Source organism: Lontra canadensis, unplaced genomic scaffold, assembly GCF_010015895.1.
Source record: "Lontra canadensis isolate GAN:19392208 unplaced genomic scaffold, GSC_riverotter_1.0 scaffold19, whole genome shotgun sequence".
Taxonomy (NCBI): domain Eukaryota; kingdom Metazoa; phylum Chordata; class Mammalia; order Carnivora; family Mustelidae; genus Lontra; species Lontra canadensis.
The window spans coordinates 16529590-16556046 of NW_022631013.1; the positions used below are offsets into that span (position 1 = coordinate 16529590).

The 26457-nt window shown below is 45.0% G+C and overlaps 1 protein-coding gene and 1 non-coding gene across 5 annotated transcripts; one reads left to right on the plus strand and one right to left on the minus strand.

The window, feature by feature from the left end:
* Window positions 1–248: 248 nt before the first annotated feature.
* On the plus strand, window positions 249–25009 carry MSANTD3 (Myb/SANT DNA binding domain containing 3). 4 transcript variants are annotated; one of them, XM_032860722.1, is made up of 4 exons: window positions 252–377; window positions 12546–12662; window positions 14722–15172; window positions 24263–25009. In XM_032860722.1, the coding sequence occupies exons 3-4, from the start codon at window positions 14755–14757 to the stop codon at window positions 24670–24672; spliced, it is 828 nt and encodes a 275-aa protein (XP_032716613.1). In that variant the 5' UTR covers window positions 252–377; window positions 12546–12662; window positions 14722–14754; the 3' UTR covers window positions 24673–25009. The 4 variants fall into 4 exon arrangements, with proteins under 4 accessions (XP_032716612.1, XP_032716613.1, XP_032716616.1 ...); XM_032860723.1 differs by lacking the exon at window positions 252–377 and adding an exon at window positions 536–553; XM_032860721.1 differs by lacking the exon at window positions 12546–12662 and having other exon boundaries at window positions 249–377.
* LOC116869585 lies at window positions 15685–15822 on the minus strand. The gene has a single exon (XR_004383059.1). It is a non-coding gene; the product is annotated as a U4 spliceosomal RNA (small nuclear RNA).
* Window positions 25010–26457: the final 1448 nt, after the last annotated feature.

A 26457-nucleotide genomic window follows, 5' to 3' on the forward strand; every position in this document is an offset into this window, starting at 1 on the left:
GCACCCGGCTGTGAGCACCTAGGGAGAGTCGGGTAGGCGGGGGCCATCCCGCGCCCCGCCCCGCGCCTCGGGGGAACCCGGCGGCCGCAGCTCGGGGAGGTGGGGACTGCGCGGGGCCGTGCTCCCGCCCTGCTCGGCGCCGACGGACCCGCAGCCGGCAGTCGGCCCGCGAGGGGGCGGCGGCTCCCGGGCTTTGTGGCCGCGGCGCGCGCGGTGGGGCCTGGCCGGCCGGGGGCGCGCCGCCGCGCGGCGCTCCGGAGCCCGCGGCCCTCCCGGCCCTCCCGGCCGCCCCGCCTGCGAGAGGAGCCGAGGCCGCCCGCGCTAGCGCCTCGCCGGCCCCTCCTCCGGTCGCCGCGGCCGCCGCGCCGCCGCTGCAGGTAGGAGGCTCCCCGGGCCGCAGCGGGGCGGGGGTGGGGGCGCGGGCCCGGTTGGGGGGGGCCGCGGGCCCGGTTGGGGGGGGCCGCGGGCCCTCATGGCGGGCTTCCGGGCCGAGCCGCCGCGACCCCTGCCCCGCAGGCCGGGAGGCCGCCTCTGCGCGCCGCGATGGGACTCGGTGAGTGGGGCCGGCCTGCGGCGTACAAAGCCCCAGGGCGCGGACCTCGGGGAGATTAGGCGGCGCGCCCGGGGCTGGGGGGACGCTGTCCCCTTTCCCCCGCCCCCGGGCCGGGGGGAGCCGCTGGGGAGGAGTCCAGGCGACCGCAGTGCCGGGGTCTTCCCAGCTCCGGATCCCCGCTGTTTGCCAGGCACTGTGCTCGGCGCTCTTCCATACTTGTCTCCTTTACGACCCCACTACCCCGTCCGTGGGTGTCATGGGAGGGGTCCCTCAGTCAGAGCTCGAGGGCCGAGCACGACATCGGTGCCCGCCTGACCTTGGGAAAGCTTCTTTACTCCGAGTCTGGGGCTGCTGTTACTGTAAATGGGGGTACGGTGGAGGGGTGTTTCGGGGAAGTGCATTCTGTAGTACTACCCCCTAGTACTATTGTGAGAGATAATGTACATAAATGATTATAGCTAAATGTTGAGCACTTTCTCTGTATCAGGCCCCAGGTACTAAACAGTTGGCATGAGTTATCTAAATCATCACGCGGGCGCTATGAGGTAGCTACTGTAAATTGCCCGAATGATCTTTATTTATGAGTAGGAAAGAGTGAAGGATTTATTTAGCTTCCCTGCTCCGATTCAGGAGATTGGTTGTTTCTTAGATGTGGTAACATTTAAGATTACAGATGTTTTCTGCAGTACAGGAGAGGGGGTTATAGGACGCAGGGATCTATTTGTCACATATTTAAAATGAGGTAGAAAAATATCATGGCCAGGGGTGTGGATTTCAGCATGTCAGATGGGAGGTTGTGTTACCAAGGAAATTGTTGAATATGAATTCAAATCATAGTTCCTGAGTTATGATTGAGGACTGTTAGGAGAGTTTGGGATGAGCGAGGGAAAAGGGGAGGACTGTGGAGGGGGAGAGAGGGAAGAATTCTGAAGCTCTGGAAGATGTTGAGGAAGAGACCAAGGTTCACCACTCCAGAAGCATTCTGGACCAGAATTCCCTCCTGCCCTTAGAGACAGGCATCCTGCCTGGGGGAGGGGGAAGGGATGCTGGGATGAGATCACAGGTTGTCTTTTCTTACTCACAGGCCACCCCAAAAATATTCAGATGGGTTGAGAACCAGACTCTTCCCAAAATGTCACTGTCCCTTCTTGTGATTCCTGAAATTCTTTTCATGTGTTTGAGGAGATTGGGATACTCATGGACCCTAAATGTTGATAAGACACTTAAGATACAAAGGCCTGCCTGATGTAATGAAAGAGTATATTTTGAACACAGTTCATTTGGGTAGAGGAGCTGTGGGCATTAGGAAATTACTTGGGGGTTCAGTTTGGATTGGGGAGAATGGAGGGCTTCAGACTGTGAAGAAGGCAGAGAGAGGCAGGAGGGCCTAGGGACTGTACCCCTAGGAAAGGGACTGGAAAGGGGAGCTGAGGACTTCACAACACCATCAGCAGAATACCAATGCAGCCTGCTTGGTTCTGACCTACAAGAAGGCACTCTTCCCTCTCCCCATTTGTGGCCATTTCTTACTTGTTGTGGAAGGTAGGTCTGGGCTGGATTCAGGCTGACCTTTCTCCTGAGTAAGTAGGAAAGGCTTCTGGAGAAGGGTTCATTTAAAACCAGGCCTTGACAGAGCAAGTATTTGGGTGCCTAGTGATGGTGAAGGTAGGGAGTAGTGTACACGGTGGAAAGTGCAGCTGCTTTGGAAAGAGAGGCAGTTTGGGGTTCAAATCCTGGCTCTGCCATTTATCAGCCATGTAATTTTTTATGAGGATAAAAACAATGTCTTTCAAATGCTTGGTAGGGAGCTCAGCCAACACTAGTACCTTCTTCTCTGTCCATGGTGACATTCATTCAACGAATGTCTGCCCAGCACCAGTTGTCTGCTGAGTCATATGCTTCTTGCTGGGGGATACAGAGATGAGTCAGAAATTATGTATTCCCTTATGAATTTCCCAGTCCGGTGAGGGAGATGGACACAAAGAGCCCATTACAAAAAATATGGGAAGTGCTCCAGTATAGTCAGATACAACTGGCAGTGAGCTCACAGAGGACTAACTAATTCATTCTGGATAGAAAACTCGGGGCCAGATTACCTCTAACAAGAAGGGTATGAGATTTTATGATAGAGATTTTTTTTTTAAGATTTATGTATTTGACAGAGAGAGACACAGCGAGAGAGGGAACACAAGCAGTGGGAGTGGGAGAGGGAGAAGCAGGCTTCCCGCTGAGCAGGGAGCCCAATGTGGGGCTCTATCCCAGGACCCTGGGATCATGGCCTGAGCTGAAGGCAGACGCTTAACGACTGAGCCACCCAGGTTCCCCTATGATAGAGATTTTGAGTGCTACACCACCTCCTAACTTCTTCTTCTTTTTTTTTTAACCTTTTCCTTGATTTGCCCTGATATCTTTCTCTTATTAAAAAAAAAAAGTCCACCTGCAGTGTGTGCATACTTTATAAGCTACCTGAAACTCATTTTATTTTTTTTAAAGATTTTATTTATTTATTTGATGGAGAGAGAGATCACAAGTAGGCAGAGAGGCAGACAGAGAGAAGGGGAAACAGACTCCCCGCTGAGCAGAGAGCCTGATGCGGGGGTCGATCCTAGGACCCTGAGATCATGACCTGAGCTGAAGGCAGAGGCTTAACCCACTGAGCCACCCAGGTGCCCCCTGAAACTCCTTTTAGAAGGAAGCTATTGTAAATAAACGTTAACACCCCAGATATCAGTTGAAGAACCATCCCAAAAAGGTCCCAAGAGTTGGACCTAGTGGGATGAAAATGAGTCCTTGGTGGGGTGCATATAACTCTTGATCTTAGGGTTGTGGGTTTGAGCCCCATGTTGGGTATAGAGCTTATGTAAAAATAAAATGGTAAAAAAAAAGAAAAGAAACACAGAAAATGAGCCCTTGGTGGACCTTGGAGTAAAAGATTCCAGCCAGAGGAAACCCCATGTACAGAGTCACGAGAACAGAGCAGGTTCAAGGGCATATAGGTGAGTTTGTTCTTCTGGGTTGAAAAATACATGGAAGGAGGGGGCTGGCATGGGGTGTCAGGGCACAGATGTGGAAAGGCCTCGGATGCTATGTGCAGAGTTTGGACTTGATCACTGAGGAATGCGGGAGATGGAAGAGATTTATCACTAGACTGGGGCATGATTGCTGTGTTTTAGGAGGAGCACTCTGGTAATTTTGTGGAAAAGGGGCTGGAAGTTGAGAGGTTATTTTGGGAGACCAGGGCCTGACCTCAGAAATATGAGGCAATAAGGATGAGAGAGGAGGTAATAAATACTGAGGTAAAACGTCTAGGAGGTCTTAATGATTGGTTACCTGTGATGGAAGAGCATGCTTTGGGCCACATTAAGGTGGCTAAAATCATCAGAAATCAGGAGTTTTGAGAGTCGGGGAACAGTTTGTTTGCTTTTGGCCATGAAGAATTGGAGATTTCAGGGCACCTGGGTGGCTCAGTCTGTGAAGCAGCCAACTCTTGGTTCTGGCTCAGGTTATGATCTCAAAGTCGTGGGATTGAGCCCTAGGTTACGCTCCGCACTCAGCAAGGAATCTGCTTGAGATTCCCCCCCTCTGTGTCTCCCCCACAACTCCATCTCAAGTGAATAAATAAATCTTAAAAAAAAAAAAAAAAGAATTGGCGATTTCTGAGGTGCCCGCATGGACAGCTAGACAGAGGTGGCTCTTGGACAAGTGGGGTTGTATGTGGTGCTGAGGAGAGAGAATGGGGCTGGGGAAAGAGGATCTCCCTGACACCCTTGCATTCTTACACTGAAAATCTACTGTGTGCTAAAAATACAAATAAAACGTAGTTCCAAGTCTCAGGAATTCACCCTTAACAGTGGCAGGCCTTGAGAACATGGATAGATTGTGGTACAGAGTAACTCTGAGTGCTTCAGAAGGAGTAAATACTTGGGACCCCTGGGCCAGAGTCTGAGTGAGCGCCCCCCGGTTGTTCTGAAGCCGTGGGAGGGGAGGAGAGAGTACTGCTAAACGAGGAGTGTTGCTGGAGTTGAAAAGCGCTTTCTGTAGAGGATACTTTAAAAATGATTCCAAGGAAATATCAGGAAGCTTGGGGTTGAGATTGGGAGATGGTTTAGGATGGAGCCATAGTGGTAGGGAAGGGTGGGGTGGGGACTTTTAAGAACCTTCATCTGGTCTAGAGAGGAAGATGTGAGGGTGGAAGGACAGGAGGTGGGAGCTCTTGCCTTCAACACAAGGCTGGTTCTGCTCACAGTCACACTCAGACACAGATGGTAAAAATAAACACTTCCAAGTTACAAGGCCGCCTGGGGTGGGCAGTAAAGGGGAAGAGGAGGGAGAGCATTAGAGAAAGCAAGTTCATCATAAGGTTTAAGACTGCAGAGCCCTCTGAAGGAAGGAAGGACGGTGGAGAGGGCACAGGTGAGTGGGGCCATCCTGGGTGGTCAGGTCTGAACTTTCCAGAGTAGGTATATGGGAAGGTGGGCACAGGCACAGGAATGTCCGATTATTCCTACCTTTGCATAAAACGAAATCATGAAGTCATCATTGTGATAGCGCAGCTCTTAAAAATTTGGCATACAGGGGTGCCTGGGTGGCTCAGTTGGTTAAGCCTCCGACTCTTGGTTTCACCTCAGGACACAGTCTCGAGGTCTTGGGATTGAGCCCTGCATTGGGTTCTGCGCTCAGCGCAGTCCGCTTCAGAGTCTGTCTCTCTCTCCCTCCTGCTCACTCTCTCTCTCTCATTTCTCTCTACCAAATAAATAAAATCTTTAAAAAACTTTTGGCATATAGTACAATAGCATTTACAAGAAGAAGCCAGAAGTAATTTCTGTTATTAATCCTCTGTCAAAGGAGAAGTTTTTTTGTTTTGTTTTTTTAAAGATTTTATTTATTTATTTGACAGACAGAGATCACAAGTAGGCAGAGAGGCAGGCAGAGAGAGGAAGAAGCAGGCTCCCCGCTGAGTAGAGAGCCCAATGTGGGGCTCGATCCCAGGACCCTGGGATCATGACCTGAGCCGAAGGCAGAGGCTTTAACCCACTGAGCCACCCAGGTGCCCCCAAAGGAGAAGTTTTAGATAGTAGAAAAACTAGATATAATTAGTAAAAAATGCAAATGGCAAGCAGGTTAGTTTCAACATATATTCCACAAATATATATCAAGTGCCTTCTGTGTTCCAGGCCCTCTTCAATTTGCTGGGGCTACAGTAATGACGAGATCCGAATGCTTTCAACATTTCACTTGGAACTACTCAGCCTCTAGATTAAACCTGTGTGTGGGCTTTCCGCGATCTAATGTGCTGAGATCACGTCATTCTGTGGCAGTGTTCTATCTCACTGGCCAGTAGTGCCACCACCTTCATAAATAATGAGAAGATACCATCTGTGCGTATTTGGCAGAGAACTGTGGAAATTAGGTCACAGGAAAACCGTCATAGCCGCAGAGGTATCATGGACAGCCAGCACTGGATGGGACTTTAGAGAACACCCACTTTAGCTTTATAATTTAGAGATAAGAACCGACAGGGAGGAAAGGGGACTGCCTAATGTCGCACATTTAATGTCAGAGTTGAGAGCAGTGCCCTTCGAGTTCCTAGATGGGATAGTGGGAAGGCTTGAGGGTACCTCTCAAAAGGGCCTCCTGATCGTGAGAAGCTTCCAAAGAGGAGATGTTGAAAGCAAATGAGGAAGCTTTGCTTTTAAGTCCTCCTCTGCAATTGGAAACCCAGGAAGCCCCCACTTTGGCTCTGAGCCCCAGTTTCCTCATCTGTAGGAAGATTGGACTTTTGAGGTTTTTTTTTTTTTTTTTTTTTAAGATTTTACTTAGAGTAAGCAAGCATGAGCAGAGGGAGGGGGAGGAGCAGAGAGAGAAGCCGACTCCTCGCTAAGCAGGGAGCCCGATGCAGGACTGGATCCCAGGACCCTGGGATCATGACCTGAGCAGAAGGCAGACGCTTAACTGACTGAACCACCCAGAAGCCCCTGGACTTTTCATTTTAACATGTTAGGATCAATGTCCCTTTGAGAAAAAGTTGTTTTGGGGATGCTGAGTCAGGGGACAGGCAGCAGGCCAGGATAAGAAATGGCCCTTCACCTCTTGAGAGCAAAATGGTCACCCACAACGTCTTGCCACATTTCCTTCAGCTCACTCACACACCACTATGCGTTCTTTCTCTTAGCCTTTCCCAAGTTGTGGTCTCTTTCCTCCAGTGCTAATTCTAATCCAGTCTATTCTAATAGGAATTAAGGTTCTTAATCTGGATCCCCCCAATCCTAGGGGGATCCTGCCCTAGTGTCCCTGGGCACATCTCTGTCATGGTGCTTATCACCTGCCTTGTCACTAGCCTGCCCTATAAGATGCTATACGGTGTTAGGTCTTCATTGGACTGTGGCCTCCTCGATGCCAAGGAACACTGCTCTCTCTGATGCCTGCGAAGAGTGGGTGCTCCTGGATCCTCTGCTTCCTCTTGATGCCCCGTCCTAGTGTGGACACACGCATGTCCTGGTAATTCCTTGGTTTGAAATAGTCTCTGGTGTGCACCTTCTCCTGTCCATTAACATTGTCACCACTCAGCATTGAGGCCCTTCTCAATTATTTATCTGAACGATCTCCTTCAACTCTGTGTTCATATCCTGGACATTCTTAAAGGTCTATCTCAAATGTCCTCTTGTTCAAGAAGAATGCAAATTAAGCTCTTCCCTCCTCTGACGGCCCAAGGTGCTTTGTCCTCTTCTGCGGTGTCTGTTTCAGCATGCTTCTTTTGTAGTTAGCAGTTTCTGCAGGCCAGCTTGCTTTCCAGGCTGCAGGGTTCGGCTTGTTTTTGTGTCTCCCATGTAGTATAGGACAGTAGAGAGCCTTTGGCAGGAGTCCATGACACATTTGTTGAATTGTGTGTCTCTGCAGTAAGAGAACCAGTAAGTATCTGAGTGTATCTTGTATATAGCCCATTAGTGTATTTTTGGAAGTGTTTTCTTTTTTTTATTAAAGATTTTTATTTATTTATTTGAAAGAGTGAGGGGGAGAGGGAGAGCACAAGCGGAGGGAAAGGCAGAGGGAGAGGGACAAGCAGATTCCACACTGAGCGCAGAGCCCGACTGGGGCCAGTCGCAGGACGCCAAGATCATGACCTGAGCTGAAATCAAGAGCCAGACGCTTAACTGACTGAGCCCCCAGGTGCCCCTGGAAGTTTAATATGGGGGAGGGGGTAGAAAGAACTAAAAGTTATTGAAGATTTAGTCTGTGCTTCTCCTTTACTCCCATTGCAGAGTAGTTGTGCAGATGGAGTGAGGCAGAGTAGAAGATTGTAGCCTTATTTTATAGATGAAGCACTGGAGATTAATTGACTTAGCCAAAGTCCCACAGCTCGGATGAGTGCTGAAGTCAGGATTTAAGCCCGGGTTTTCTGCATTTCTTGGTTTATTTCACTTCACTTCATGAGCAGGAATGTATTAAGGTTTGGGGTGCCTGGGTGGCTCAGTTGTGAAGCGTCTGCCTTCCACTCAGGTCATGGTCCTGGGATCCAGCCCCGCATTGGGCTACCTGCTTGGCGGGAAGTCTGCTTCTACCTCTCCTTCTCCCTCTCCTTCTCCCCCTGCTTGTGTTGTCTCTCTCTGTCAAATAAATGAAGTATTTAAAAAAAAAAAAAAAGGGAATTCATTATGGTTTAAAAGATCCTGACACCTATCCCAGGTCTCAGCACTACCCATTTTCAGTCTTGGTACCTGTTCTGAGTACTGACTTCAAAGAACTCCCTTTTCCATGAAAGGCAATGAAAGTAAAATCTGGCCAAGTTGCTCTAGTCTTTGCTCAAATTTTAGGACTTAGATTGACCCTTGGTGGACTTAAAATTTCATTAGATGGTGTATTAGTAGTTTGGACTGCCGTAATAAAATACCACAGACTAGGTGGCTTAAACATCAGAAGTGCATTCCTCATACTTCTGGAGGGTGGGAAGTCCAAGATCAAGCTGCTGGTGAGGTAAGTTTCATTCTGAGTGAAGCTGCTTCTCTAGGCTTGTAGGTTGCTGCTGGCCCTCTGTGCACCCACGTGACCTCTTTGTGAGCCCTTGGGAAGACAGGGAGAGAGGAGACAGGGGGCAGGAAGGAAGGAGGGAGAGGGGAAGGGAAAGGGAATGTTTTCTGATGTCTCTTACAAGGACACTAAATCCCCTTGAATTGGGAATTCATCACCTTATTTAACCTTAAGTACTTCCTTAAAGGCCCAGTCTCTAAGTACAGTCATCCCGGGATTAGGACTTCAACATGTGAATTTCGGGGGTGTACATACATTCAGTCCATAACCGATGGGTTTTTGTTTTAGAGTCATATCAAATGTACTTATTACAGTCTTCTTGTGGTTTAGTCAGTGTTTGTGTTTGAGGAATTGTGCCGTTTCTGCGGTATTTTTGGCATTGGATTCCTGCTCTTACTTAGTCCTGGCTGTGAGTCTTTGGCTGGCCTGAGGGGCGTTTTCATTGCATTTGGATTTTGCTATTTTTTTTTTCCGACCATTTTTACTTTAATGCAACTTTTGATGTACAGACTGTTATCATGTATGATACTCATTCTGTGCGTGATAGGCAGTTTGATGCCTATATCAATGTATATTCATTCGTTAGATGTTTAATGAAGGCCACTATTGCGCGGGTCACTGGGCTGCTGGTTGGGCTACAACCAACCAAGCACTGTTGTCTGGCACAACAGTGGACAGAAAAGATGATCTGTATTGAGAAGAGTTGAGGGGCAAGGAAGGCTCTTCTTTCTCTAATGAAAGCTGAGGCAGCAGGAAAGGCTTATTGTCATCAGTAACCAGTTATGGACATTGCTGAGTGGTTTTAAGCTACAATGTGCTTTGCAGCCTTGAAGTTTCTTTTAACAAGCTCCGCCTGGAGAGATCTCTTACTTTGAGAAGTGTTTGTTTAAAGATTTTTTTTTTTTTTTTTGACAGAGAGAAAGAGATCACAAGTAGGCAGAGAGGGAGGCAGAGAGAGAGAGGGGGAAGCAGGCTCCCCTCTGAGCAGAGAGCCCGATGTGGGGCTCGATCCCAGAACCCTGAGATCATGACCTAAGCTGAAAGCAGAGGCCAAACCCACTGAGCTACCCAGGCACCCCACAGAAGTATTTGTTTACTTAGGACTGTCCAGTGCTTAAGCAGAATGACAGTGTTCCCCTGAGGCGTGGACCATTTTGAAGCTCCCTATCGAGAATCTCAACAGTTACTTTTCTTTCTTTTTTTTTTTTTAAGATTTTATTTATTTATTTCACAGACAGAGATCACAAGTAGGCAGAGAGGCAGGCAGAGAGAGAGAGAGGGGGAAGCAGGCTCCCTGCTGAGCAGAGAGCCTGATGTGGGGCTCGATCCCAGGACCCTGAGATCATGACCTGAGCCGAAGGCAGAGGCTTAACCCACTGAGCCACCCAGGTGCTCCTCAACAGTTACTTTCAAACATAACGTTCTTATTGGATCAGCAGCAGAAATTATTGCAGAGCTCTGGTGAGACCGACAGTGGTTTACCTTGGGGCAGGGTGGCTGTGGGCCCTAGGTTTGAGACGTGGAAGCCAAGTGATGGGGCGAGTTGAGGGGAAGAGCCGAGAGCCTCCAAAAGGAGATGGACCGAAGCAGGAACAGCTTTTCTCGAGGCCCTCCACCCTAGGAACTTTCCCTGCTGACAGTTAGATTGCTGATTGACATGTAATTTGAGCAGGGATGCAAGCCCCACCAGGTCTGAAAGAGAGAAATTGTTTGGAGAGCAGTGAGGGAACTGGATCTGGGTTTGAATCTTGTTCCTGCCACTTAACATTTTGTGTGGCCACGGGCAGGCTACTGAGACTCACTTTTCTGATCTGGGAAATAGAATAGGTTAGTGGGAATGAACTGCTTACTTCGTGAGGCTGCTGGGAATCCGTAGGGGAACTTTAGGGTACACTGTGTCATACCAGAATTCCTTTACAGCCCTGCAGAGTGCAACCACATGGCCCAGCGAGGCCTGCTGTTGTACAAAATTAAGCAAAGTAAATTGGTGACTCTGGATTTACTTAGCTAGTGATTAAATAACAGTTTAGTTAATAGGCTATTAATGGTCCCCAGGTGTTGGTAATTTTGAGTATTTGCTTTTGAGAGCAGTGGTATAATTTCTTCCAGTACTTTAATAAGGTTTTTATTTTAACTTAAAAAAATTTTTTTAAAGATTTTATTTATTCATTTGACAGAGACGCAGCAAGAGAGGGAACACAAGCAGGAAGAGTAGGAGAGGGAGAGGCAGGCTTCCCGCCAAGCAGGGAGCCCGATGCGGGGTCCATTCCAGGACCCTGGGATCATGACCTGAGTGGAAGGCAAATGCTTAACGACAGGGCCACCCAGATGCCTTATATTTGCTTTTTTTTTTTTTTTAATAGAAAATACTATGGTGTAACAAATGGGGTCTCGGGCTATTTTGGGGAGAATTAAATGATATAGTGCACATTAAGCACTTAGTATAGTATCTGATCCACAGTAAGGACTCAATAAAGTTTATCTGCTGTTGTTACCGCAGTTATTAGAGACTCAACTGGTCACAAGGTCAATATACTCCCCACGAAGTCACCACCACCTGGTGGCAGCTGGTGGTACTGCATACATTGTAAGGTAGAATCATTTCATTGCTTGAAATTAATTCCATGTAATTTCAGCTCCACCAAGTATCACAGGGACTTTGTTCAGAGTGTGACTTATTTGCCCGAGAGCAGGAATTCATATTTCATTAAACAGTGAAGTGACATTTTTCACTTCCACAGTTGGCATAGAATAAAAAAAAAATGTTATCGTCACCAGTAAACGAAGTAGGGAAACAGAAGTGCTCATGTGCTATTAGTAGGAATGTGAATTGGTACACTGTTTCTAGAGGATAGATCATGATGTAACAGAAGTCTTAAGTGTTTTCATCTTTTGTGGCAATGATTCCTTTTCTAGGAATTTTTCTTGAAGAAGTAGTTAGGGAAAAAAATTCGTTTAGAAAGAAAAAAATATATAAATAAATAAATACATAAGATAGCATTTACCCATAATAGAGAAACACAGGGAACAATTCCTTTTTAATCTGTGAATCAGATTTTTCAATCTTCAAAGCAATGATTCTTAAAAAAAGTGAGAGTATAAGGAAAGGTAGTAATATTGACATCTCCTGGTGCAGAGGAGCTGGGATGGAGGGATCGGAATTTGCTCTAGGATCTGTGTAATTTAAGAACATTCAATTGGGCATAGATATCTTGGTAGTTAAGAGATAGTACAGAAGAGCTATATTGTAGCAGGTATGTATTAATTAATTTCTGTTTAGAGAATGTTGATTTATAGGGAATAGGGATATTGATGAAGGCCAAAAAAGTTGGGCCTTTGGGAAGGAAGGGGCCTGGAATTAGTTATTTAGGGATATTAGACCAACATGATTGAAATACAAATCTAGGACTATAGGGGTACAGAGAAATATCCCCAAAGATAAATGTCTTCTTGTTTAGCTTTGTCCAGGACCTGAGGGTCAACAAGCCTTAACATGTTTCTAAATCTCTTAATCTCTGATACTGATATCCCTACAGTGAATGTGGGGCAGGGTACCTGGTATGTGGAGACACTACTCACATGAATACTTCAGTCTAAACTTAACTTTGGGATAAGGTGGTACATAGTGAGACACTCTGGTCGGGTTCTGTTGCCTTCATGGAAAGCCCATGCTCCTTGGCCTCAATCTCAAGGCTCTCTGATACGGCCTGGCCTCTCCAGCCTCAGGTCTAACAGACTTCATCTCTTCATAACTATAGTAACCCCTCTCTGGGCGTAGGGTGTGAATAGTTGGCTTGTAATAGTAAAATTTTAAATTAGTATACTGTTTATTTAAAAGTCACCACCTTTTCTCCTAACTTTTTATTGTGGAACTTTTCAAACATACACAAAGATGGAGAGATTATTTTAATGAGTGTTTATGAACCTGTCACCCTTGTTGATGTTCACATGTTTCATTCCTTTCAAGTTGGTTCCTAATTCTTTTGATATGAGATGATCAGTTTTAAATGAACCACATCATCAGAATCTTGATGCTTGCCTGTTATTCCAAAAAATCAGAGGCTTGGAAGATATATGGACTGAGGTATGTTGGCCCTTTCCACAAAGGGGAACATGCAACCCTCATTTTATTGCGGTATTCAGTGTTGCTTAGCAGCATTCTTGCCATAATGTATTTGAGAGATTAATTGTGTAGGAAACTTCCTGTGATTAAGAGATGTGGGAAACGTAGGGTCACAAAAGGCACATAGGTTCAGAAGAGTAAGACATTTACTAAGCACCTTTTGTGTGAAAGATGCTCGCTGAGTACTGGGGAGGATGATAAGATGACCTAGGGAAGTCACGGTTGTTGAGTAGTTTGGAGACACCCAAGATAAGGGCCCAAGAGATAGTTGTGAAATGATACTAAGAATATTAGACTATTTGAACTGCTAGCCGCTGATTGTAAAACACGGTTACCAGAGAGTGAGGATAGCAGTGGGGGAAATGGGAAGATAATAGACAAGGGTACTATAGAGAATCATACTGTGGTGAATTCTGGAAATACACTGAGAGAGTAGGTTCCAGGTGCTCTTAGTACACATACAAAGATGGTAACTGTGTGGGGGTGCCTGGCTGCTCATCGGTAGAGCATGCGATTTTCGATCTTGGGGTTGTAAGTTCAAGCCCCTTGTTAGGTGTAGAGATTACTTAAAAAATAATACTAGAGATTACTTGAAAAAGAAAAAAGGTAACTGTGAGGAGATATGTTTATTAGCTCGACTATAGTAATAATTTCATTATGTATATGGCTATCAAGTTAAGTTTATGTATATTAAATAAATTTTTTCTTTCTTTTTTTAAAGATTCATCTATTTTAGAGAGAGGGTAGGTAGAGGGAGAGGGAGAGAGAATTCCAAGCAGACTCCCCACTGAGCAGGGAGTCTGACATGGGGCTTGATCTCATGATCCTGAGATCACGACGCGAGCAGAAATCAAGAGTTGGACGCTTGGCCAACTGAGCCACCCAGGCGCCCTTACATATTTATTTTTAAACCAAATATGTAAAAAGGTATGTAGATTTACTCTTAAAAAATAATGGAGAAATGTAGTATTTCAAAAATTATAAATATTATATAATTGATAACTGTTATTATATGTGAACAAAGACTTCAAAGGAATGTCCATAACAAAAATGAATATTTGGTGTGTTAAAAAAAAAATACCAGATTATTAGAATAGTCTAGATTCTTGACTTCCCAAGGCGCCATCTTTGTGATCTTGGGAAGTCCACTTACTGGCTCTTAGGTCCCTCAATTGAAAAGGGGACTATTTGGCTCTTTTACCTCTGAAATTATATGACTTATTTACATAGGACTGTACACTTAAAAGTGGCCCTCGGACCTTAGGGATCACACACTCCAAGCCCTCATTTTAAAGAGGAAGAAACAAATTCCTCTAGGAGCATGGCCCTGTCTAAGGTCACATAGTAATGGAAGTGTCAGGTCTTTTGGGGTGATCTCTTGATGATTCTGAGATCTCAGTTTGTGTTATCCATCCCATTTGGTTACACTGTGGCCTTTCTTGTCTTCAGCTGTGACAAAACTTCAAGAAAGCTGTTTAGTTGAAAAGTGGCCTAACATTGTGAATATGGGGAATGGTCAGTTTCCTGACATTGAGTAGAAATAAATGAACAAATTAAGAGTTCCACGTAGATGTTCAACGACTTTTCTTTTTTGCGGTTACATGCAAGATATTCACAGAGTGGCCAGGCCCTACAAATAAGGACCTACGTGAAACATCTTTGAAGTAAAACCCCACTTCTAGTGACCGTCTAAACGGTTTTCTTTTCTTTTTTTAAGATTTTATTTATTTATTCGACAGAGATCACAAGTAGGCAGAGAAGCAGGCAGAGAGGAGGGGGGGAGGCAGGCTCCCTGCTGAGCAGAAGCCCCATGCTGGGCTTGATCCCAGGACCCTGAGATCATGAACTGAGCCACCCAGGTGCCCCTAAACGTTTTTCTTGAGACCATCCTAATTCCACATTCACGGGAGAAAAAGTCCTGCGTTTCAGGCCAGGGAGTCAAGTTGGGATTAAGCTAAAGGGATAGGCGGCCGTTTTCCTTGCAAGAGTTGGTAACGATCGTTTCAAACTTCTTTTATAGGATAGCTGACAGCCAGGAGAAATAGGTTGGAAAATGCAAAACAACGAAATCATAAAACCTGCCAAATACTTCTCGGAGTTGGAAAAGAGCATCCTGCTTGCTTTGGTAGAAAAGTACAAGTATGTGCTGGAATGCAAGAAAAGCGACGCGCGAACTATTGCGCTCAAGCAGCGCACCTGGCAGGCGCTTGCCCACGAGTACAACTCTCAGCCCAGCGTTTCGCTGCGGGATTTCAAGCAGCTGAAGAAGTGCTGGGAGAACATCAAGGCTCGGACCAAAAAGATTATGGCCCATGAGAGGAGAGAGAAGGTGAAACGGAGCGTCAGCCCTCTCCTGAGCACCCACGTCCTGGGGAAGGAGAAGATCGCCAGCATGCTGCCCGAGCAGCTGTACTTCCTGCAGAGCCCCCCGGAGGAGGAGCCCGAATACCACCCCGACGGCGCGGCCCAAGGTATGGGTTCCCCGGGCCAGCGCGCGAGTTCTCGCCGGGCACCTGCTGCGCGACTTCGCTTTACAGTCTCTGCTTTCCAAGGGTGTTTATCAAAGAGAAGCTCTCAGATCAAACCTGATTCCTCCCAGTTCACCATCCCCAGGTTCTGTAGAACAGGCAAGTTCTAGAAGTACAGAACAGCCAAAGGACTTGTTGATACCCTTGTTCTCGAGGGCTCTCTAGTCTTTATCATGAAGAATAAGGAAAGATAAGGGGCTGTATTCATATGGTTACTAAGTTCCTTGGTTGCTTATCTCAACCTCTGTCATCTCTATCAAAGAGGATTTCTTTGAGAATTTATATTCATTTGATGAATTTTTTTTTTTAAGATTTTATATATTTATTTGACAGAGAGGGGGAGAGAGAAAGAGAAAGCGAGTGAGCACAAGCAGGAGGAGAGGTAGAGAGAGAGGGGAAGCAGACTCCGTGCTGAGCAGGAAGCCCCATGTGGGGCTGGATCCTGCAACCCTGAGATCATGACCTGACAAGAGTTGGATACGTAACCTACTGAGCCACCCAGGCGCCCTGTCACTCAAACTTATTTTTTCAATTAGCAATAATCGCGCCTCGGATAAACCTCATTGGCTACGATACTGCCACTGCACAAAGCTCAAACTTATTTTTTATAAAAAGTGTTTTTTTAGGACCTATTATGCACAGAGCACTGCACTAAGTTACTCAGAGGCCGCATTAAAATAGTGAACTATTTCTAACTTGAGAATTAAGTACTAAGACAAATATAGCAAACATCTGTTAGCATTCATCCAGATTAAAAACCAGCATTCCGGGCGCCTGGGTGGCTCAGTGGGTTAAGCCGCTGCCTTCGGCTCAGGTCGTGATCTCAGGGTCCTGGGATCGAGTCCCGCATCGGGCTCTCCGCTCGGCAGGGAGCCTGCTTCCCTCCCCCTCTCTCTCTCTCTCTCTTCCTGCCTCTCTGTCTGCTTGTGATCTCTCTGTCAAATCAATAAATAAAATCTTAAAAAAAAAAAAACCAGCATTCCGACCCATTATAATATTGTGATCCATAGTTTTGGTTTGTGGCACTCCAAAAAACTTGAGAAATTCTGGGAAATAGTCATTTTAGTTTTAATATACTTTCATTGAAACAAAATACGCAGAACTTTTAGGGACGGAAAAGACTGTCATGGAAGCAAGGATGCTATGTATCATATGATTGTCATAGCTCAGAGAGGTTAGGAGAAAGGGGCTGTTGAAAGGTCTCTAGGCAAGGAGACAGTGGGAATGCATATAGATAAATTACCAGTAATTCTTGTCTTCTTTAAGATAGGAATGGCCAGGGGTGCCTGGGTGGCTCAGTGGGATAAAGCCTCTGCCTTCAGCTCGGGTCATGATCCCAGGGTCCTGGGATGGAGCCCCACATCGGGCTCTCTGCTCAGCAGGGAGCCTGCTTCCCCCTCTCTCTCTGCCTGCCTCTCTGCCTACTTGTGATCTCTGTCAAATAAATAAATAAAATCTAAAAAAAAAAATAAGATATGAATGACCAGTTTATATAATGATTCATTGCAGTTTGCAGAAGACACACCTTAAAGCAGAGGAATATTCCTGGGGAGGCCAGAGGGTTGCTCCAATGACCCAGCAAGCCCTTGCCTAGGAAAACTATGGACTTTGGCTTGCAAGATGAGAAATTAGTGTCCCCAGGCTAGATTGAGCTCTGTGGGAGTGGTTAATTATAAGTCACAAGAAACTATCTAAAACCAAGAATGTTATCCGTATAGAGTGAAAAAGAAGATAATAATAACCGCATGAACCAAATACATGTTTTCAGTTAGCACATTTTTTTTCCAGGATAGGCAGATCATCCAGGGATGCAACATTGTAATAAAAAATTTGTTTGCTGATCATTTGACTAGATTAAGTGCAGGGAGCCAGTTGGATGACCATAGTGCCATGAACCTCGTGTATTGTTTTCCAGTGGAGAAGCCCTTTGTGAGTTTTGATTCTTCAGTTCCCAAGCCAGGGTACCTCCTGGTAGACAGTGTTGATAGGGACACTGGTGACTCTTTCACTTACCCTTTCTCGTTATCATCTGTTGTGGATTGGACCCTCTTGCTAATTGACACTGTCTATCTCCCGGCCCCAGAGCCATTCATACTCTGCAGACAGTGAAGGGAGTAATGCTGAGGGAGGGAGGCAGATGAATCAGCAGGGCTGTTTTTCGAATTATTTAGTTCCCTGGGAGATGTTGCCAGGAAAGATGCTGGGATAGACAGCTTTCAGGTAACATTGCAAATCTTTGCTCTGAATTAGTGTATATCAGTTTCATAGGGTTATTCTAAAGGGGACAGTCTTATTTCCCCATTTTTGAATTCTAGAGTAGGATCGAGTGAGTTCATTCCAAAAACTTTTTTCTTTCTTTTCAGAGGAAATGATGTAATTCATTTACTCATAAATACAATTTATAAATTTCAAGCAAGAATAAATATGGATTCTCAGTGTCCTTCTGCAGTGACATTTCTAAAGACTCATACTTGCAAAAGAGATTGATTTTTTTTTTTTTAAGATTTTATTTATTTATTTGAGAGAGAGAGAGCAGGAGACGAGAAAGGTCAGCGGGAGTAGCAGACTTCCTGCTGAGCAGGGAGCCCTATTTGGGACTCGATCCCGGGACTCCAAGATCATGACCTGACCCAAAGGCAGTCGCTTAACCAATTGAGCCACCCAGGTGCCCCAAGAGATTGATTTTAAATTGAGTATTTGTACCTATATGACATGGGAACTTCTCTTTTTGCTGGTGATGGTCAAAGTGCAGCCTATGCTAACTCTTCCTGTTTCTAGGTCACATCTGGAGGGTGGTGGAGTACCATGGTGCTTTGTCAGTTAGGATGTATATCCAAAGTAATCTGTTAACACTAGTAGTAAGGTGCTGGAACTCTCTTTATACATTAAAACAGCCTGAGTTTATCTCATGTTGTATTTCAACTTACTTTCGAGAAAGAGGAAGAAAGCTGTAATTGTCAGTTATCCCTTCTGGGTCTTGGTGGGGAAAAGCTGAAAATTTTCACTAGAATATGGCTTTCATTTTTGTGGTGTGGATTCTGTTTGATTCATAGACTCTGTGTGTGTGTGTGTGTGTGTGTGTGTGTGTGTGTGTCTGTGTTAGTATCCCTAACCCTGTGCTAATACAGCAGTCGCAAGCCACAAGAGGCTAGTAAGCACTTGAAAATGTGGGTAGACTAAATTGAGATATGGTCCAAGTATACATACTGTGTCAGGAAGACATAATACCAAGAAGAGAATGGAAAATATCTTACTAATAATTTTTATTTTTTTATTTTTATTTTTTTCAAAGATTTTATTTATTTACTTGACAGAAAGAGAACACAAGTAGGAAGAGAGGCAGGCAGAGAGAGAGAGGGGGAAGCAGGCTCCCCGCTGAGCAGAGAGCCCAATGTGGGGCTCGATCCCAGGACCCTGGGATCATGAACTGAGCCAAAGGCAGAGGCTTAACCCAGTGAGCCACCCAGGTGCCCCTAATAATTTTTATTTTGATTACATGTTGAAATGAGAGTATTTAAAATATATTGGATAAAAAATATATTATTAAAATTAGTTTCACCTCCTTTTACTTTTTTAAGGTGGCTATGAGAAAATTTTAAATTACATAAGTAGCTGGTATTATATTTGTATTGGACAATACTATTCTTACACCTTACAGAGTGCCTGTTGCAGAATTAGATGATTAGAGACTTGTTGAAATTTGTCAAACAGGATGGAGCCTGGCAGTATTCCACTAGAGGCCTCCCTCCAACTATTTCTTGTGTGAGATGGTTTCAGCTGTGTCATCTTGATCACCATTCCCTGGATATTCTTAGCTTTATCCATGACTTTTTTGAGAGGTACATCTGTATTTGAACACAGTAGTCTTAAAATTTAACACTAAAGAAAACATTTGCAAAAAAACCAGCATTTCCCCCTTAAATATATTGAAACAATCTGTACCCTATAGATTTATAATATGTGATCATTTGGCTATGACATGTATCTCCCATTATCTTGGGGGAACAGGTTTGCAGAACAAATTAAGGGAGCCAACAAAATGTGCTGGGGTGAAAAGGAGGGTCAGATGACCAAATGTCAAAATGTCAAATACATTTAAGAAAACTAAGCTTTGGGGTGCCTGGGTGGCTCAGTGGGTTAAAGCCTCTGCCTTCAGCTCAGGTCATGATCCCATGGTCCTGGGATCGAGCCCCACATCGGGCTCTCTGCTCAGCGGGAAGCCTGTCTCCTCCTCCTCTCTCTCTCTCTCTCTCTGCCTACTTGTGATTTCTGTCTGTCAAATAAATAAAATCTTTAAAAAAAAAAAAAAAAGAAAAGAAAACTAAGCTTTCCCAAAAAAAAAAAAAGTAAAGAAAACTGAGCTTTCAAGTAGTACTCAACTATTTTAAGAGAACTTCTATTTAATTTCATATGCTATTATATTATAGCTATTATTTCTCTATTACAAAGCTATAAGTGAATACTGCAAACATGGGTATACAAAGCTATAATTAAATAATGTAAATATTTATTTATAAATTCCATTATTACTCACTTTTTAATCCAATCCTCTTCTTTTGGGGTGGGAACTCCAGTACAGGGACTGAGTTATATTTCCAGTCATGGCACATTAACATCATTGGTCTGTGAAAAGCCCCTTTTTTGTGTTACTTATGTGGTTTTTTGGTTGTTGTTATTTATCACCATTAACCACATTCATTCTTTTCTTCTGCCTCCTAATCAGTCCAGTGTGCTTGTGTATTCTCTCACATGTTCTTGAGAGCAGGCATTGGTGTTTTGAGTGCATATATTTTAAATTTACATAGATTGAAAATTGTGGTATGGATACCATTCTTCGGTTTTTTGTTTTGCCTTGTTTTTCATTTAGAATTTTTTCAAAAAAGATTTATATATTTGGGGGCAGGGGGAGAGGGAGAGAAATTCCAGCAGACTCCCCACTGAGTTGCAGAGCCCATCATGGGACTTGATCCCATGACCCTGAGATCATGACCTGAACCAAAATCAAGAGTTGGATACTTAACCAACTGAGCCACCCAGGCACCCCTCATTTAGAATGGCTTTTTTTTTTTTAAGATTTTATTTTTATTTATTTGAGGGGGGCAGAGAGAGCACAAATAGAGGAGAGGCAGAGGGAGAGGGAGAAGCAGACTCTCTGCTAAGCTGGGAGCCTGATATGTGGCTCGATCCCAGGACCTGAAGATCATGACCTGACCTGAAGGCAGTCGCTTAACGATCTGAGCACCCAGGTGCCCTCATTTAGAATGTTTGCAAGATCCATCCCCAGTGCAATGTGTAAATCGGATATGTTTCTTTCAGTTGACGCACCATACTCTGTAATACGCACTCACTGCATCTTGTTCATCTATTTTCCTAGTCAGCCCTTTTACCTTTGCTCTGTGGAGAAGAGCTGGGGGTTGGCCTGTATACAGTCTCCTTTCCATCTGGTTACTGCCATAGTAGGTTATTTCCTGCTGATACTAAACTTACTCAAATTGCCCAAGTGGAAGAGTGCGTCCTTGAGTGTTCTCTGCTCCCGGGAAAGCCCTTAGGCCTTCCTATCCATTTTGCACAATATTGAGTTGTTTTCTACTTCGGGTGGCTTTGTTTTACCTGAGAAAGAGTTTACATGGTATGTGTTTGCAGCAGGTTGCCATCCCAGGACAGTCTTTTTCCAATTAAGAGAAGATTCTCCCCATCTGAGCACTAGCTTCCATTCATTGGAGCTAATATTTGTTTGAAAGTTAATTACTCCATCAGATTCCTCTAGTTTTAAGCCCCATCTTCTGCCAGAGTTTTCTTAAGGGGCCTGGATTTTTTTTTTTCTTTAAAATGTCTATGTTAGCACACATTTAAACTAAAAAAGGACAGTTTGAAAATAGAGTCATCTCTCTGCCCCCAGACATGACCATACTTGTCTTCATCTTCATAGCTCTATAGAACAAATTTGGAGATCAAAATTTGAAATAGGTGCCCATATTCTTAATAATGGAGTATTTTGTAGTGGATACAACTTGGAGGCAGCATTTTTTTTTTTAAGATTTTATTTATTTATTTGACAGACAGAGATCACAGGTAAGCAAAGAGGTAGGCAGAGAGAGAGGAGGGGAAGCAGGCTCCCTGCTGAGCAGAGAGCCTGATGCGGGGCTTGATCCCAGGACCCTGGGATCATGACCTGGCCCGAAGGCAGAGGCTTTAACCCACTGAGCCACCCAGGTGCCCCTGGAGGCAGCATTTTTGAGATGCATAAGTGATCAGCTGAGCAAGTAAACTAGAGAGAGGCTGGGTGTCGTAGTAGTTGAGCTTGGATGATGGAGTCCTGCATGACCTGGTTTAGAGCCCTGGTTCTTTCAGTCAGCAAAATGACTTTGGCTAATGTGTTTGGTTTTCTGTCATAATACCTCCCCGTCGGAAGGTTGTTGTAAGGATTAAATGAGGTGATGCTGCAAAGCACTAGCACTGAGAACTTAGATCACAGCCCCTGGTTAGCTCTACAGAAAATGGTAGCTGCCTTCATCATCGTCATCATCAGGCCCCTAAAGCCTGTAATGGTTGAAATTAAAAATGAGCATTTAGAAATGGGGAGAGATGAGCGGCATCATGAGGGCATGGACTTTAAAGACTTAGAGAACATATGAAACTATCCTCTGGAATGGAATCACAGACAAAAGAGGCTAGAGGTACCAACAAATTTCTCTGCATCCAGTGTTCCAAGAAGACACTTCCAGATCTAAGACTAGACGGAAAGCAGATGAGGTCATCCTCTTTACAGTTGTTCACATCTGAGGGACCCTGTTCTCAGGGCGAAGCCTTTCCCATTCCCTTGTCCTGTGCCTTGGCTCTCCACTCAGGACCCTGTCCTGTCTACACAGTTGTACTGGGTTGGGAGGAATGTGACCCACTGCGGCGAGTTCGTTTCCACGCGTTTCTGACGTGGCCAGCAATGTCCAAGCCATGTGGTGGGTTCTCCACAAGGATGAGTAAAAGACAGGTTCTGTCTTCAAAATATTCAGAGACCCGAAGGGGAGGTGGTTAAACCACCAGTTTTAACAAGTGCTCTGCCAGAGGTAGGCTCAGGAGGCAGCAGGAGCAGGAAGGAAGGACATCCAATTAAGGCCACAGCCCTCGGAGTTGGGAAAGATTCCTAGGGAGATATCTTCACTATCTCTGGATAACATAGAAGTACTTTTAACCTCTTTCAGAAGCGAGACTTCTTCCCTTCCTTTAATCTTAATTAGGGACCAGTTATGGTTGTAACCTAACCCCTTGGAGTGAAATAATCTAAACAGTAGCTATTTTCCTTTTATTAACAGAGTATCATGAGTTAGGTATCCCCCAGTAGCCGTTAACATTCCCGGCATCCCATCTTCTGGAATAATGGAGTGGACGTAATAGCTACTGTAATCAACTCTGTTAATAAATTGATATTATTTTTCTCCAAGGAGATAGTTCTCATTATTGGAAACATAAAGGTTCCCAAGAAAGCCTTGGAGTCACAGCTGGAAAACTCCATCGGTTATTGGAGTTAGTGTCTTCCTTATGAAACTCTTTGATAAAATGTCGTCCCATAAAAATACTAGTGCAAACGTGGCACCAGCAAAAATGACATCCTTTTGTATCCATAAGCTCTTCTCCCTTTGTGTTCAGAGCTTCAGCCAATAAATATTTACTAGGCATCCTCTATGTACCAAGCAAAATAATTGGTGCCCAAGGATTAAAGAAATGAATAAGGCATGGTCATGTGGTAAGTGCCATAATAGAAGAGTACTCGTGGAGAAAGGAGAGATCTGGGGTTTCAGGGATCTCGAACGAACTAAGGGTTGAGGGGCGGTTGAAAAGGAGAGTTAAGAGCATAGGTTTGAGTGAGTGCAGGGTCTGGGACTGGGAGCGAAGAGAGAGGAATAGTTAGCCCAGCCTCTGGCTGAAAGAACAGAGACAGAATTGTGAAAAAGAGCTTGGCCTTTATTTTTTTAACTTATTAAAAAATATTTTATCTATTAGATCAGGGCGTAGAGGCAGAGGGAGAAGCAGACTCCCGCTGAGTGGGAAGCCTGACTCAGAACTTGATCCCAGGATCCCGAGACCATGACCTGAGTCATGACTGTTTAACCGACTGAGACACCCAGGAGCTCCATTTCTTTTTTTTTAAAGAGTGCTTGGCCTTAAAGAATGTGAAGTTTGTGGTAGGATTGCAGGGCATCGAAAGTATTTTGAAGAAGAATGCCAGAAAGATAAAGGAAGGCTAGAATGAGATTATGAGTGTTACTTAGGCTGCAGTGACAACAGAGCTAAAGGTGGGAAGCCCAGGGGGATATTAAAGGTGTGAGGGATGGGTGCAGCACGAGTCTGAGCCCTGGAAGGAGGCTCGAGAAGGAGCGGTCAGAGAGAAGGTGCAGAAAACTGAGCAGAGAGCCACGGGGCAGAAGCTAATAAAGAAATTTCAGGGATTGTCAAGTGCTAGGGAGAGGTTACGTAAGAGGGGTCCTGGAAAGCGAGGAGTAGTGTGCGAGGAGGTTACACTGAGGAATGCAGACTCACCTTTCAGGAACATCTGTAAGATCTGTAAGATCCAGTGTTAAGACCTGTGACCAGGAAACAGAGCAGTGGGTCCCCCATGGAGATTGAACATAATACATCCTCATGGCTGAGTGAGAGACTGAGAGAGGGAGGTCAGACTGAGGGAGAATTTAATCTGAAAACCCACTGTTGGCCTCGTGTGTGGTCTTCTGCTGACTCCTTCCGCTGAGAACTTAGATCACTGTGCCAAGGTCTCCAGTTCTTGATCAGCACAGTTTCGGACCACTGTTCCCGGAGTTCATAGTTCTAGACATGACAGGACAAAACCTGTATCATGACTTCTGAAGGGAACGCTGGTTTGATTTGCGGGTTTTTCAAAGGTCAGGCATGACAAGGGTGCCCATAGACATGCAGGCCAATGCTCCATCCTATGGCGGGGGACCTGTCATTTGAAATAGGATCGATTTTCTCTCTGCCTGTAAAATCTTTGAATGTGTGTTTTCTGCTACTGTTTTTCAGAATCATTTGCTGTTTCAAATAGAGAACTGTGCGATGATGAGAAAGAGTTCATACATTTTCCAGTGTGTGAGGGGACCTCCCAACCTGAACCCTCGTGTTCGGCTGTCAGAATCACAGCCAATAAACACTACAGGAGCAAAACCTCTCAGGAAGGTGCTTTAAAAAAGATGCATGAGGAAGAACACCATCAACAAATGTCCATCTTACAGCTGCAGCTGATACAAATGAATGAGGTGCATGTGGCCAAAATCCAGCAGATAGAGCGGGAGTGTGAGATGGCAGAGGAGGAGCACAGGATAAAAATGGAAGTTCTCAATAAAAAGAAGATGTATTGGGAAAGAAAACTACAAACTTTCACCAAGGAGTGGCCTGTCTCCTCCTTTAACCGGCCCTTTCCCAATTCACCCTAAGACTGCGGGGGCGGCTCCCCTGTAAGCGATCCGGAACGTGAGCTCGCGGTCAGGACCTCGTAACAGAGCTACGATTAGGAAACTTAGCGCGATAGTAGTCCCGTATTTAAGAATACGTTCAGGTAAACGGCCGCACCCCGTGCCCCGCCTGCCAATGGCAAAGAAGCTGTTCCAGTCTCCCGAAAATGATCACTACGAGTGCTAGAATTCTGAATGTAATGTCTCTTAATTAGAATTCATAACGAGAACCATGTGTGAGTGTTGTTGTTGTATTTTTTTAATCAGATTGCAAGTGTGACTATAAAGAAGTGTGGCTGATTTTTTTTTTTTTTTTTTTTTTTTTAAGTAGACAGAACTTTTCTCCAAATGAACATGCTGCTGTTGAAAGCAGCTGAAAGACCCCGGAGGCCACATGTTGTGGGGCTGTTGCTTAGAACTGGCTGGAGGTCTTTAGGGAACCTCCCTGGGAATCACACACAGCGCCTCTTGTTTTGTCTTTTGGTTTTGTTTTTTTGTTTTTGTTTCATTTTGTTTTCACTGTCATTCTTGGAGTGGCTTTTCTGATTTTTAAACCATCCGGCATTTGGAAGGATGTTTTCTAATGTGGCTCATAAACCCCCTTTGAAGGCCTTCACCCAAAGAGGGCTTGCAAATAGTGGTTCTAACAGTTGGTAGCTTTGTTGTAACTAAGGCTGTAACTGCCCTGAGGGAGACACGTGCATTTAGATTTCTATGATCTGTCCTGTCTGTTTTATTAAAAGAGAAGACTTGCAATTTTATAGTCACACTGTGTATGTTTTTCAAAGGTGCTGCCTCCCCCACTGTGCTCGTCTTTGCTTTCCCTCTGTAGCATCCTCCCAACTTTGTACTACTGAGTTAATGGGTGCCCTGTTTTTAATCTCCAGCCACCTAGGGAAAGGCCCTTCCCTCACCGTGCTCATGGTGCTAGCCAAGAGTAATGCTGTGTAGTTTGCACTGCTCAGTTAGCATTGGGCTTCTTAACCCATTGCCAGCATATTTGGAAATATAGATTGGCAAGTGGATATTTTGGTTGAGTTGGGATAGAGCTTCTCCTGTAGCCTAGTGTTAAAAACGGTTCTGGGACATCGGGCATGACAGTCGCTAGAACAAGCAAAATGACACCACGTGCCAAGGCAGGTCAGCAGTTTCTGAGCATGAAATGTCAAGGCCTTGTGGTGGGGAAAGAAAAGTATGTGTGGCAGAGGCTCTGTAGGGAGTGTCGGGTTAGGAGTCAGGGCCTGAATTCCGATCGTGGCTCTGCCTCAAAGTGCTGTGTGACCTGGGATAACTCCTTTTAATCCGCGGCTCTGGTCTTTCCTGTCCATAAGACAAGGAAGTTGGTCTAGATCATGTTCAGAATCTGCTGCAGCTCCTTGACTGTGGTATGGTCTGCAGAGCCTTGGATGGGTACCGCTGATATCATAGTTGTCCAGAGGGTGTGGGTCAACAGGGAAGAATTGATTACTGCATTGGCTCAGCTTCCTGTCCTCACAATTTGGGGATTTGGGTCCTGGGGACTAGAAGTTCAGTAAGATAAACATATACATGTTATTGAAGCACTTCATAAAACTTACGTGGATATCAGTTTATTCTCTCCTCTGATCATGTTTTAAATACCTTAGAGGAACTGGTGATTTGAAGGAAAGGTGTGAAGACTAGTCTTTGAAAGGAAGGATCCTTTTGCAAGGATTTGTGTTCTTCATTTAGCTTTTACCAAATGGACCCTTTAGACAAGACACATCTCGATAAAGTCTCAAGCCTAAA